The sequence below is a fragment of the Aspergillus tanneri genome, assembly GCF_003426965.1.
Source record: "Aspergillus tanneri strain NIH1004 chromosome Unknown AapTan_5_pilon_pilon_pilon, whole genome shotgun sequence".
Taxonomy (NCBI): domain Eukaryota; kingdom Fungi; phylum Ascomycota; class Eurotiomycetes; order Eurotiales; family Aspergillaceae; genus Aspergillus; species Aspergillus tanneri.
In genome coordinates this window covers 2,093,196-2,105,508 of record NW_022984632.1, presented here as the reverse complement: position 1 = coordinate 2,105,508, position 12,313 = coordinate 2,093,196, and the positions used below count along the sequence as shown (strand labels likewise).

Genomic DNA, 12,313 nt, shown 5'->3' with positions numbered 1-12,313 from the left:
ATAAAGTATCCCTTCCTCCAACCTACAAACACGCCATCTACAAAAACCCCATGCACCACTCATCATCGAAGAAACAGATCCCACCCTCCCTTCGACGGAAGAGATTCTTCTAAAGTTCGAAGCCTGCGGTGTGTCTCATACCGATATCTTTCTTCAGAATGGAGGGATGCTCTCTCGGGGATTGTATGTCTCTATCTATCTCGTATCTCGTCCTTCTCATTGTTTATCAAGTATTTGATAATTAATGAATAATCATGTCTTGATATTGATATAGACGTAATATAGACCTCTCGTTCCAGTCATGAATTCATTGGGAGAGTCGTTGCCATCGGGGACGGGTTTACTCAGTGGAAAGTTGGAGATCGAGCCGGTGAGGTATGGCATGCTGGACATGATAGTCTCTCTTGTTTCTTTCACTAATATTGTATTATATTATATCAATTACTGATTGAGGTAATGGATAGGAACATGCACGACTTGCAAACAAGGCCTATTTCATATATTTAATACCCGTGAAATTCACGGCGAGACGAGACAAGGCGGATGTATATCTCTTCTCCTATCCCCCTAACTCTATCATATCTAACTGAGTAGATGCAGAAGGCTGTAACTTCCGTTCCAAGGCCGCTGTTCCCATCCCTGAACGTCTCGATGCAGCGAATTACGTGCCAATTCTCTGCGTTGGCATCACTGTCTTCAATACAGTGCGTAAAATGAACGTTCCCCGGTTCAGCCGTCGTCGTGCAAGGTCTCGGCCGGTTGGGCCATCTGAATATCCAGTATGCTAATAAGTTCGGGTATCGCGTTGTGGCTCTGTCCCGGAAAGCCGAGTAAGAGGCGAGGCAGCTCGGCACTCAGGAGTACGTTAATACGAGTAAGGGAGATCCCCGCGCTGCAGTTGCAGGGTCTTGGAGGTGCAGCTATGGTGGTTGCGATGGCGCCGGATGCGGAGAGTATTCGTGTTTTGGTGAATAGGTTGCAGTCGTTGGGGAAGTTGGTGATTCTTGGCGGGTGAGTATTCTCTGTGCATTATATGAAGTGTGTGTGCTAATGCTATCTAGTTGCTGGAGATGTGTCGATCAATACAGGCCCATTAGTAGGTCGTTTTGCCATGTTCTGGGGCCTGCTAGTCTACCAACTCGGTAGATTGTCTATGGGTGTTCCTGCATGGCTGGCCGTCTGGACATGCCCTAGATTCCGAGGAGGCGATTCGCTTCGCCGGGTCGCAAGGGGTCAACTATATGGTGGAGAAGTTTCCGCTGGAGTGAGCCAACGATGTTTACAGTATATATTCTTCTATGTTTCCGGATCTGGCTGACGAATAGGTGTCATGGTGAATAAGTCAGTGCGTTTCCGTATAGTCATCACGATGGAGTAGACAGCTGCAATTGCAAAAGGGAAGCATATGCGAAAGAGTAATGTATCTAGACTAGTCCATCAATTCTAGCACCGCCCACTGATCAAATAAACCTCCCGCGTACAGAGGTTCAAAACTTGTGAATGAGTCCACCGTAAATGCAACTCCCATGGGGTCTTCATTAGGAATCGACGTAAGGAAACGACTGTAGATCCATATCCGGAGAGAGGATGTTCGTATTTTGTCGAAGAAAGTCTGCTTTGGCCGTCACATCCCTCGTGACGTTGGCAGCGCTCGCCGCAATCACGAAGCTCTTTCCCATGGTATCAAACGCGGCCACCGCTGATTCAATCGCCGCGCGTACGTCGGCCACTATTGACGAGATGGGATACGCCAGGACAAGCCCGATCATAGTCAACGCAGCGTTCCACTACCACTAGAAGGCCTCGTGCCAGCCGCTGAGGAGATTCGTCTCTGTCAGTATCTGATGCATGACCCGCGTGACAGCCATGGCATGGCGCACGCTCAGGGTAGCACATTCATTGGCATTGGGCACGGCAGAGCCCTTAGCGAAGCTGACGTAACGACGCTGCAGATTCGCCAGGTATACAGGAGTTTCAGCAGGACGCGTTGCCGCTGGACCCATTCCGGCACCAGACGTTCAATGTCAAAGGCAGATATATAAGTGGACAACGGACTCCCTGCCTTCCGCTTGGTCTTCATGGCCCGCGGCACGGCGTCCCTCCAGTTTTGCAGACAGCCCATGCAGGAGAGGAGGAAGGCAGCGCAGCTTCCCAAAGAGGCCGCGTCACTATACAGATATTTCCCTCCGGTGGCGGTAAGCATGTCGGCACATCGATTGTAAAAGGCATTGTAGATGGCCCGGGTGGCCATGAGCAGGGTCTGGTCCAACTTGGCCTGCTGGTATGCACGCCTTCTCAGCGTTTCGTTTTTGCATGAGCATGGAATGGATCAATTGGACGGCTCTGGCTCTGCTCGGCTCTAGACTGGTCTTCATGACTGGTGTCCGGCTGCTGTTCCAGCTCCTTCACTCGCTTCGTCAACCGTTCAATCTCCCTGCGGCGTTAGGCCTGCTCAGTCAAACCGGAAGGTCTCACCTCGTAGCGCATGGAATGGACCAGGCTGGAGAAGCACTACGAATACAGTCGGTGCCTCGGTCGAGACAATTCTGGCAACGAGGTTTGGGGCACATTTGACAGGATGGAGTCGACACCAGTTGCAGGCAGGGGGGGCTTGGGAACTTTGCGAGGGTGGGACTAGAAGAAGAACATGAAGCTTCATAATAAATAAGATGGATGAGAAGATGGATGCATGTAGAATCGATGGTCGATGATGAGATGAATCATCGATGGAGATAAATTGATGAAGCTGAGGGATGAAGATGAGATACACGTGATATGCTTATGCCTGGGGCGTGCTCTGCCAAGATCATATACTATCTTCCTATACATTATATTCTCTAGTTTTATCCTTATCATCCATCTACCCTCTATAGATCTAGATCTACTGATCCCTTACAGAGATCGGCAATCCAGGCGCGCAATCCGGAGGCCTGTCATACCATCCCTGCATACGTAAAGGACGCGTCGACATGCAGGTACCCGTTGAAAAATAAATTTATGCAGTCTATGGATGAGGATAAGTAAATATGTATATAGGAATATAATATCTACACGACCACGGGCCATCCATCCACCCATTTCAGCTGATTCCATCCAAACTGATACTGGCCTGTGGACAGTCCGATGCTCGGATTGGCGTAATGATAGTACAGCACGAGGCCGAGATTCTCGTCTTTGGCGATGCCCCTATTCTGTCAGAATATCGTATGGAACGAGAGAGAGATGCTTACTGTCCTCCCGGCCCGTAGACCATGTCATGGCTGGCGAGAAGCGTGGTTCCTCCGCTTTCCAAGCAGGATTGGCCTTGTTGGTCGACCTACTTCATTAGTATGTTGAAAAAAACGAAAGAAAGCAAGAGAGAGGTACATAATCGTCCGTTCCGCTCAATGACCGACATATCACAATGCGATACTCCTCACCCGGTGCTGGTTTCTGCTCCTCGTATCCACCCGCTTTGCCCGACGAGAAGGTCAAATAGGACCACCCGGCATGGTTGAAGACGAAACTCGCCTCTATGTCGTGGTTGGCCGTCGCGTTGTAGGCGATATTCCGGGGAGTCTCGTCGCTCAGCTGCAGCGGCGAGTCCATGGGGGCCTGGTACAGATTATGCCAGTACGAGCCCCAGTTCAGATAGGGCGTGCCATCGATGAGCACCCAGTTTGCATCGATGGCATTGTAGGGCTTCTCCGGCGTCGAGGACAGCCCAATGGATCCATGGTCGGTCCAGGTGCCTACCTCCATGGAGGGGGAACTGGCCACGCCGATGACCGAGTCTTGCGATCCCAGCGTCGATACCGAGTAGTACAGGTAGTAGGTGTCATTTTCGAAGTGGACGTCGGGGGCCTACATCGTTAGCACCTAATAAAAATCAGAATAACAACCAGAGAAAAGAAAGAGGAGATACCCAGAGATTGTTGCTCCCTTCGTGGTCAATGGACGACCCATCGGGCAAGACATATCCACGATCTTTCCAGGGCCCTTCGATGCTATTGGCCGAGGCGACGTGAATGCCATTCCCCGTAGCAAAGCGAAAGTACTTGCCATCGGAGACGCGTTGGAAAAGACCTGGATCGTGTGTCCAGCAGTCACCGAGACAAGCGCCGGGATTGGCGTAGGCGTTGGCCAGGGCGAGGAGGGAGAGGAGGGCCAGCATTATGAATAGAACAGATAGAATGAATAGAATCGATTTTTTGAAAAAAGAAAAGGGAAAAAAAAGAGAACAAAGAGAAGAGAAGAGAAGAGAGAAAAGATGAAGAAAAGAGGAAACGAAGAGAGAAGGAAGGAGCATTCCATTAAGTACATTCCAGAAAACATTGCATCCTACATTCATTCATTATTCATTATTCATTACTACTCGATCCGATCGATCGTCACTAGCAGAATTCATGCATCTGACTATCAGGCTGATGGCTTAAAATTTACCGGTCATCAGGCAAGGGGTCTGAGTCTCTGTGAGATTTCGTGACGTGTCAGAACGATCGCGAGTTGCTGCGATCAGACGTCGAGGAGTGGATAGTGGCCGGAGTTATTGGGTATAAAGACTATAGAAAGTTTGCCCAGTACGACACATCAGATGCTCCTCGCATCGTGCGTCGCTAGTGCGATGCGCCATGTTTTTATCGAGCAAATGCCGAAAATCAACTCCCAGCAGCATCCCGTGATGTAGTCATGCCTGAATTCCCCGATTGGGCCATGATGTCTTCTGGACGGATGAATTCATGACCTTTTATCCGTATTTGACTACTTATTAACCTATTAGTTAACTACTTAGCCTCTGATTACTTATAGGGTAGTTGTATTGCGTTGACTCACGTGACGACCACGCTGCGGACTAGGCTTCCGCTTAGGCCCAAGAGGCAACAAAGAAAGTAGTGGGGTTCGACACGCTAAAAAGCTAACATTAACGTACTAGTCGAGAGGCAACTAGTTAGGCTTCCGGGTCCCGGTGGGCTTACTAAGTAGTTCTTTCCTCCCGACTTTCCTTTGTATACGGAGTATAGATTTGTCGAAGGCGTTAAGGGGAATGAGGAGACATCTTGACCTGACGACATTCTTGATGATTATTAATTAAGACATCTGTGTGTGAGAGCTGGAAGGCTTAGGCAATTAGGCGAGGTTCCGTGTCTCCACACAGACTATGGAGCCGAGCGCGGACGGGGCCTTCTCTCACGCTACGATCCAACGCATTTCCGTCTAAGACTGCAGCGACAGGTGACCCGTTGCAGCCAAACTATACACAATACACTATCCCTCTTGGCTGTCTGAGGTCACCAGTAGAACTTAGTCTAATTAACTGGGAACTACTCCGTGGTAATAGATCATAGCCTCATTACTCCACATTTAACCCCGCACGTTGAACCGAGGTAGCTCGGGTCTCGTCTCATATATCATCTTGGAGATTTATCCTTATCATATACTGTACGATTTATATCCACTGTATATCCAGATATAGAGAATGCTAGTCCTTCCTCTTGTTGTCGCCTACCTCAACGCCAAATTCCACCTGGCCAAAGACCTCTCCAGCCTCCTCTCTATCCATCAAGGTCTCCGCAACTATGAACGCGCTCTCGCCTCCAACCGAGGCAACGTCTGGTTTGTCTTTGCTGAGACAGCTGCTCGCTATCCCGACATGATCTGTCTGTGGACGCGCGATGTCCAGTATACCTACCGCGAGGTCCTCGTCCAATGCGCCCAGTATGCGCACTTCTTCCGCCAGCATGGCGTGCAACCTGGCGATCTGGTCGCTTTCTATCTGCAGAATCGTGCCGAATTTCTCATCGCCTGGCTGGCGCTGCTGAGCGTTGGCGCTGCTCCTGCCGCGATCAACTATCATCTCGTCGGCGACGCCCTGCTGCATTGTCTGCGCATCAGCGGTGCTCGTCACTTACTCGTCGACCCGGACGACGACTGTCGTGCGCGCGTCGACGACGTCCAGACGACCATCGAGTCCGACCTGCGCATGGAGATCCATGTCCTCGACAAGTCGTTCCAGGATAAACTGTCGACTCTGCCGTCCACTGTACCGGACAACGCCCAGCACGCGCACGGCATGGCGGGGTCGTTCCCCGCTATCCTGCTATACACTTCAGGCACCACAGGACTACCCAAAGGATGCGCCTTCACCATGTCCCGTCTGTACTCCGGTCTGATGGCGCGTCGTGGCTTCGTAGACAATCGCAACGGCCCGCACGGCGACCGCTGGTACAGCTGCATGCCTCTGTACCACGGGACAACAGCCATGTCGCTAGTGACCTGTCTAGTGACGGGGGTCAGCATCGCCGTGGGTCGGCGATTCAGCACACGCACCTTCTGGCATGACATCCACGACTCCCAGGCCACCGTCTTCGTGTATGTCGGCGAAGTAGCGCGATATCTTCTCGCCGCACCCCCGTCATCTCTCGACCGCAACCACCGCGTGCACTGCATATATGGAAATGGACTCCGCCCGGACGTGTGGGAGCGATTCCGTCAGCGATTCGGTATCTCTACTGTCGGTGAGTTTTTCAATAGTACGGAGGGTCTTTTCGTCCTGTTTAATTACAATCGTGGCCCATTCTCTGCCGGCTGCGTCGGACATCACGGTCTGCTCATGCGGTGGATGTTGCGTGATGTCTACGTTCCTGTGGCTGTGGACCCTGTCTCCGGGGACGTGCTGCGCAATGAACAGACAGGACTGGCTGTGCGGAATTCCTACGAGGAGGGAGGTGAGATGCTGGTGCAGATTGCCTCGGAGGACGCGTTCCAGGGATACTGGGGAAATGACTCCGCGACGCGGAAGAAATTCATCCGTGATGTTCTGCGCAAGGGGGACCTGTATTACCGCTCGGGCGATGCACTGCGTCGACAGTCCGATGGGAGATGGTATTTTCTCGATCGACTGGGGGATACGTTTCGATGGAAGAGTGAAAATGTGTATGTCTTTCCTTCTCTCTCTCTCTTCCTTTTGTTGATATTTTATATATGTCTAATATTATATATAGAGCAACGGCCGAAGTCTCTCAAATCCTCGGCCAATACCCCGGCGTCCAAGAAGCCAATGTCTACGGGGTATCCATCCCCCATCACGACGGTCGAGCCGGCTGTGCAGCGATTCAGATCCATGCAGACGCACAGGCAGATTTCGACTTCGTCAAGTTAGCACAATTCGCTCGTGCCAGACTTCCCAAGTACGCGGTGCCGGTGTTCCTGCGTCTCGTGCAGAAGCCTTCACACATACATAATCTCAAGCAGAATAAGGTCCCGCTGCGGGATGAAGGAGTCGATCCTCAGAAGATAGCGAAGTCTGAGGATCAGCTATACTGGTTGCCTCCTGGGGAGGAGTCGTATCGTCCGTTTGGAGGGGAAGAGTGGGAAGATCTGAATAGGGGGAGGGCGAGGTTATAATTCAATATCTACGGTCTATATTACAAGAATTGCAGGGGTGGATTTATCATGATATAGTAAATATGACTAATAGAATATAGTATATATTATGTCGGAAGTCAGGACACTGTCCATAGTACAGATTCATCTTGATTATAGTTCTATGGTACTTTCTCTGATAGTTCTTATTCAAGTGATCGAGACTCTAGAGAGATGGATAGCTTATACATAGACAAGCTTAACTGAGAATACAGTTAATTAAGCATCAGTAGGTTAACCTTATATTCATATCTTTCATATAATCCAAAGCTGAAATTAGCCAGACAGCAATCTGGCTGCTATTATTCATATAGATTCTATACATTAGCTAGAATAGATTATCTAAAAGTACAGAGACAATTGTGCCTCTAGCTTGGATCTACACAGATATCTTGATAATATCAGCATCTCACTATCAATCCCAAACTCTCAATCCCGTAAGATCGAATCCCAGCATACAACCCCCCAACCTCTCTCGCGTCGTGATCATGATATGAAAATTGTCCCTCGACACATTTGCGTCTCCCGGCTCCCACCGTGCGGCTGCGACTCGTTACAAACTATCCTACCCTTAACATCCTTCCATCCATAGATATATGTAGAGAGAGAGACTAACCTCCAATCCATGAATCACCCGTCTCCTCCCATACCAACACGTAAACCCCATGATACGCTCCCCCCGTAGGCGAATCGTCGTCATCTTTAGGTTTTTCTTCTCCGTGACTCCATCCGCACTGACCAGCTGCGTGCTGTCGTCCGTAAATTCAAACTCCATCCCCACGCATTGCTGCTCTTTCGGTTGGAAATATACCCTCACTGCGCGCAGATCCCGTCCGCTCAGCTCGATGACTATCACCGGCGCTTCTAGGATCGGTGGGTGATGGCCCGGCCAGCTCTCGCTTGATTCTACGTATGAGATCGGTCGAAGGACGTACCCCGGCGGCGGGTACTTTTGGATCCAGCGGTAGTGGATGAATCCCCGTGGGAATAGCGGTGGCATGGTGATTTTTATTTGTGAAGTTGTCAGGTCTGCTGTGATGATGCCGAAGCTGCTGAGGTTGAATTCCTATGTCAATTAGATATACAGATGTATATGATATGTCCGGAAACGAACATCATAATGCCCTGCAATTCCCACCACCCGGTGGCCCTCTGTCTCCAGCCAGTCGGCCCGGAACGCCTGCACTAGGTCGTTATCCGTCCATGATCCCAGCTTGATACGAACTTCCGGGCTACCCTCAGTCAGGATCCCCAATCCGTAGATACTCTGCTCGTTACTGAATGCATTGCGTGTCGAACCCAGACTCAGGACGAACCCACTGATAGCGAGATCACGAGGAAGCCCCTTTCTTTCCAGCGACGAGGTGCGGCGTCCCAGAAGCCGTCCGGATTTCTCACCCTGCAGTCGCCATTCGATCCCAATGATCTCGTCATTGTCCAGCGAAAAATACACCGTTACGCTTCGTAGAGACGGCACGTCTCCCACGTCCGGAATGAAGTACACTTCCGACAGGTAACTGCTCCCGAGACATGGCTCGCAGAGACTGGCCACTCGAGTCACCGCCCGCTCTTTGAGCTCTGGCGAGGCTCGTCCACTTTGTCGTCTGGTTTTCATGAACGCTTTTTCCACCACGCAAAGAATATGCTCGCAGCATCTCCAGATGCGACGGAGATTCTGCAGCGCTATCCATCTCCCCTCCGCGGCGTAGTCTTCACCAAGTGTCTCGAAGTCCAGTTGGTTGGTTGATACCTCTTGCAGCATTTTCAGCAGCTGCTTGTATCGAATTGGTCGTCCCTACTGGGATAGGTCGCTGTGCAGCGAGGTGATCTGCAACCAAGGCATATCCCTGTCCAATCATGATTCCCAAAACGCAGGAAGGAGACGGAACGCCACGATTTTAAATGCCGGGCTGACGATGGACAATTTGAAGACCGACGCCGTCGGAAGGTATTCCAGGATCATATAGCGTAGCTCCGTAGGGAGGCAGTCAAATGGATCGCTATAGCCCGGTATGGGTGAGAATAGACCGTCGATTCCTGCTTCTTCAGTGCCCAGGCATTCGGTGATGAGTGATGAGAAGTCCATCTTCTCAAATGGATCCGCAGCAAGCCACTACGGATATACAATATCAGATCGGTACCATCCCTACTAGTATCCGGTCGACTCACCTCTTCCCCTTTGACTGGTTCCCAATTATCCGTGCTGTGGTGTTTCTCTGCCACCGCATATGCACGATCACTCCATCGCAGTGTGCCGAAGCAAAGGACATCGAAATGCCTCTTCCACGTCACAAACAACTCCCGTAGATCGATGCCCCGATGGCTCGATATGACTGTCTCCTGCACAAGTTGCAGAATGCGCCAGCAAGCATCATGCATGGGAAACCCAGCATGTTCTCGAATATCGCGGTTCAAAATGCCGTCTTCTCGATCAAAAATGCCCTGTGCCTGATCAGTATCCTGCTTCCATCTTCCAGCCTATTGCCATGCACATACCACGTTCGTGACGAAATACGCCGAAGCGCTAACACGCTCGTCATCTTCCTTCTGTAAAGACTCTGACTCAATGCACAGCATCCGCACATCCTGTAGCCACTGAGAGCCTTAACTCCATATAATTCTACGGAGTAGCTGCCATGCGCGAGTACTCACGAAGATGCGTCTTTCGGGCAAGATTATCCCATCGTATCCTTGCCAAATGGCACATTTGTAATGACGTGGTTCTCCGTATATGAACCTCCCAGGCGTCATGAAAGGCCCCAGATGCGCGGGTGTGCAGGTGCATTCATCGTCGTACAGGTCTAAGGTGGTCTCTTCGCCCAGAGGGACTGACGTGGTTCCTCGAAGTCCATAGTGTTCCAGGGGTCCACCGCACACATTGCAGAAAATGTTAGTTCGCGACATCACTACCTTGTCGGAAGGGTAGGAATGTAAAGAGAGATACTCTAGGGTTCGGGCATATCTGAATCCATGAATCATGTCTTTTCATGAATGCTGGCAGGGATAGAAGATAGTGGAAAGGACGAGGAGAAAGACAAGATCAAAGCAGTTTGGGCACGCGAGTCTACGTGAATGAGTCCACCTACGCCTGACTCCACTCTTGACAGAATGCAGTGAATTATTGCTTTGTTCAGAACAGAACAGTAAGTCCCTTCTACTTCCTCCTGTCAGTCTTGGTCTCCACTACCCAATCTGCAGTCACTGAACACTGCCTGATGCAAAATCCCGCAGCTCTTTCTTAGGGACAAGAGTCTCATGAACGCCTCTCTCATGGCATCGACTCTTCCTCCATCGCCAGGCTTCGTCTTTTTGACCATTTCCCACCCCACGAAGGACATTCGTCACGTACTTCCCAATGGTGGGAAGAAACTTGTAGCAGTGAAACGACCCTCCCACAGCAAGATATAGATTAGCTAGTCTATGGTCAGGATGCTGGGTGATCCGAGGATGCTGATCGGAGGAGATGGCGTCCCAGCACAAACGATAGTAATCTGGCCGTCGGTTGTTCTCCAGAATCTGTGGAAGACGAGCACGAATCCCCATTATTGAGTCCTCCTGGAGCTTTTCCGGCACATCCATCTGGTCTTGGACTGATGGGACCGAGATGCTATGGCCTGATGGAGTCTCCATAGTGTTCTTGAAGGAGGTTGTGAACGTGAATTTGAGAACTCCCGATGCAGTCGGGGGTATCACCTCTCCTGTGCATCGTCAGTCACACATTCAAACCAGTTTTCCTCACTAACCAACCCTGCCCCCCATATACTAACACCGGAAGCTGTGCGTATGTCACTTTCTCTGCCTCCGAAAGCTGAAAATGAGCAACCGAAACGCCCGTCGCGGAAACCTGGCTTTCCACTCGTTCGACATCGGACAGTCCCAACTCATCCTCCACCGGTGACATCAACTGGCTGGTCCACGCTCCCGTGGCGAGAAGCACCTTGTCAGTTTTATAAACGCCTCCTGTCTCCGTTTCGACGCCTTGGACCCGTCCATTCCCCAGTAGTATCCGACGCACCTCCGCTGTTTGATACTTCACCCCGAGTTTGATGGCTTCCTGCGCTAGAATCTGCAAAGCCCGTCCCGCGTCCACCCAGCCAGCAGAGGCGTTGAAATAATACGACCCAAAGGGCGTGCAGTTCGTGCGTCGAAGCACTCCTCCCCATTTCCTTCGGACTTCTTCCTCTGTCATATCTACAATACTGGCGTCGCGATCTCTGTCGTGGAAGTTTTGCCGTATGCGCGCTGGTGTATCTCTGTCTTTCTCGCCCATGGCGATCCATCCGCTCCGATGATAAACGCCTGCGTTCTGGAAGAACGGAAGGGATTTCCAAGCATCGATGGCTTCGAACCCCAATTCCATGTAGAGGGGGTTGGAGTAATCTGCTCGGATTACCTTGTTTATGTCTGTGGATGCTGCTAACGTCGAGGGAGCGACAGCACGGTCTAAAAGAGTAATGCGAGAGGGATTGGAGACAGTCAGAGCTAGGTGATATGCTGTGCTGACTCCGAAAATCCCTGCTCCGACAATGAGAATATCTTCGTCCATTTGGATTGCTGTACGGAGTAGTTGGTGGTTCAAATCTGGTAGGGATCCAAATTAATCATCGGGTGGGGTTGCGATACATCACTGGTGTACATAATACAAACTAATAATTAGCTATAAGCACATATAACAGGACTTCTTAATTATCCTATGGATGACCAAGCAAGCTGCATACCAGAAATTATAGAGCCCAACAGCCAGATTAACTTCCCAACTTCCTCACTTTAACTTATCTCACCTCATTATAAATCATAATGGCACAGAAACGACTTTAACTGCCCTGGCTACACTAGAAGCTATAGAATTTACATATATCCTACGACCTTGACCTTGTATTCTTATAAAAAAAAAAAAAAAGAAACTCACCAC

At 50.5% G+C, this 12,313-nt stretch overlaps 7 protein-coding genes across 7 annotated transcripts; 2 read left to right on the top strand and 5 right to left on the bottom strand.

The window, feature by feature from the left end:
• Window positions 1–301: 301 nt before the first annotated feature.
• Window positions 302–1,268, top strand: ATNIH1004_010110 (uncharacterized protein; the record flags this gene model as incomplete). Its single annotated transcript, XM_033574687.1, has 7 exons — window positions 302–370; window positions 465–545; window positions 624–704; window positions 781–830; window positions 880–1,011; window positions 1,062–1,096; window positions 1,147–1,268. The coding sequence occupies 7 exons, from the start codon at window positions 302–304 to the stop codon at window positions 1,266–1,268; spliced, it is 570 nt and encodes a 189-aa protein (XP_033422705.1).
• Window positions 1,269–1,538: 270 nt separating this feature from the next.
• ATNIH1004_010109 (uncharacterized protein) lies at window positions 1,539–2,251 on the bottom strand (the record flags this gene model as incomplete). Its single annotated transcript, XM_033574686.1, has 3 exons — window positions 1,539–1,787; window positions 1,854–1,946; window positions 2,000–2,251. The coding sequence occupies 3 exons, from the start codon at window positions 2,249–2,251 to the stop codon at window positions 1,539–1,541; spliced, it is 594 nt and encodes a 197-aa protein (XP_033422704.1).
• Window positions 2,252–3,047: 796 nt separating this feature from the next.
• ATNIH1004_010108 (arabinan endo-1,5-alpha-L-arabinosidase) lies at window positions 3,048–4,153 on the bottom strand (the record flags this gene model as incomplete). Its single annotated transcript, XM_033574685.1, has 4 exons — window positions 3,048–3,186; window positions 3,231–3,316; window positions 3,367–3,843; window positions 3,905–4,153. 4 exons carry the CDS (start codon window positions 4,151–4,153, stop codon window positions 3,048–3,050), a joined length of 951 nt encoding a protein of 316 aa, XP_033422703.1.
• A 1,302-nt stretch (window positions 4,154–5,455) lies between these two features.
• Window positions 5,456–7,383, top strand: ATNIH1004_010107 (putative very-long-chain acyl-CoA synthetase family protein (CefD1); the record flags this gene model as incomplete). Its single annotated transcript, XM_033574684.1, has 2 exons — window positions 5,456–6,912; window positions 6,981–7,383. The coding sequence occupies 2 exons, from the start codon at window positions 5,456–5,458 to the stop codon at window positions 7,381–7,383; spliced, it is 1,860 nt and encodes a 619-aa protein (XP_033422702.1).
• A 419-nt stretch (window positions 7,384–7,802) lies between these two features.
• ATNIH1004_010106 (uncharacterized protein) lies at window positions 7,803–9,163 on the bottom strand (the record flags this gene model as incomplete). Its single annotated transcript, XM_033574683.1, has 3 exons — window positions 7,803–7,961; window positions 8,018–8,467; window positions 8,516–9,163. The coding sequence occupies 3 exons, from the start codon at window positions 9,161–9,163 to the stop codon at window positions 7,803–7,805; spliced, it is 1,257 nt and encodes a 418-aa protein (XP_033422701.1).
• Window positions 9,164–9,256: 93 nt separating this feature from the next.
• Window positions 9,257–10,305, bottom strand: ATNIH1004_010105 (uncharacterized protein; the record flags this gene model as incomplete). Its single annotated transcript, XM_033574682.1, has 4 exons — window positions 9,257–9,514; window positions 9,571–9,843; window positions 9,898–9,987; window positions 10,054–10,305. 4 exons carry the CDS (start codon window positions 10,303–10,305, stop codon window positions 9,257–9,259), a joined length of 873 nt encoding a protein of 290 aa, XP_033422700.1.
• A 294-nt stretch (window positions 10,306–10,599) lies between these two features.
• On the bottom strand, window positions 10,600–11,947 carry ATNIH1004_010104 (NAD(P)/FAD-dependent oxidoreductase; the record flags this gene model as incomplete). Its single annotated transcript, XM_033574681.1, has 2 exons — window positions 10,600–11,099; window positions 11,149–11,947. 2 exons carry the CDS (start codon window positions 11,945–11,947, stop codon window positions 10,600–10,602), a joined length of 1,299 nt encoding a protein of 432 aa, XP_033422699.1.
• Window positions 11,948–12,313: the final 366 nt, after the last annotated feature.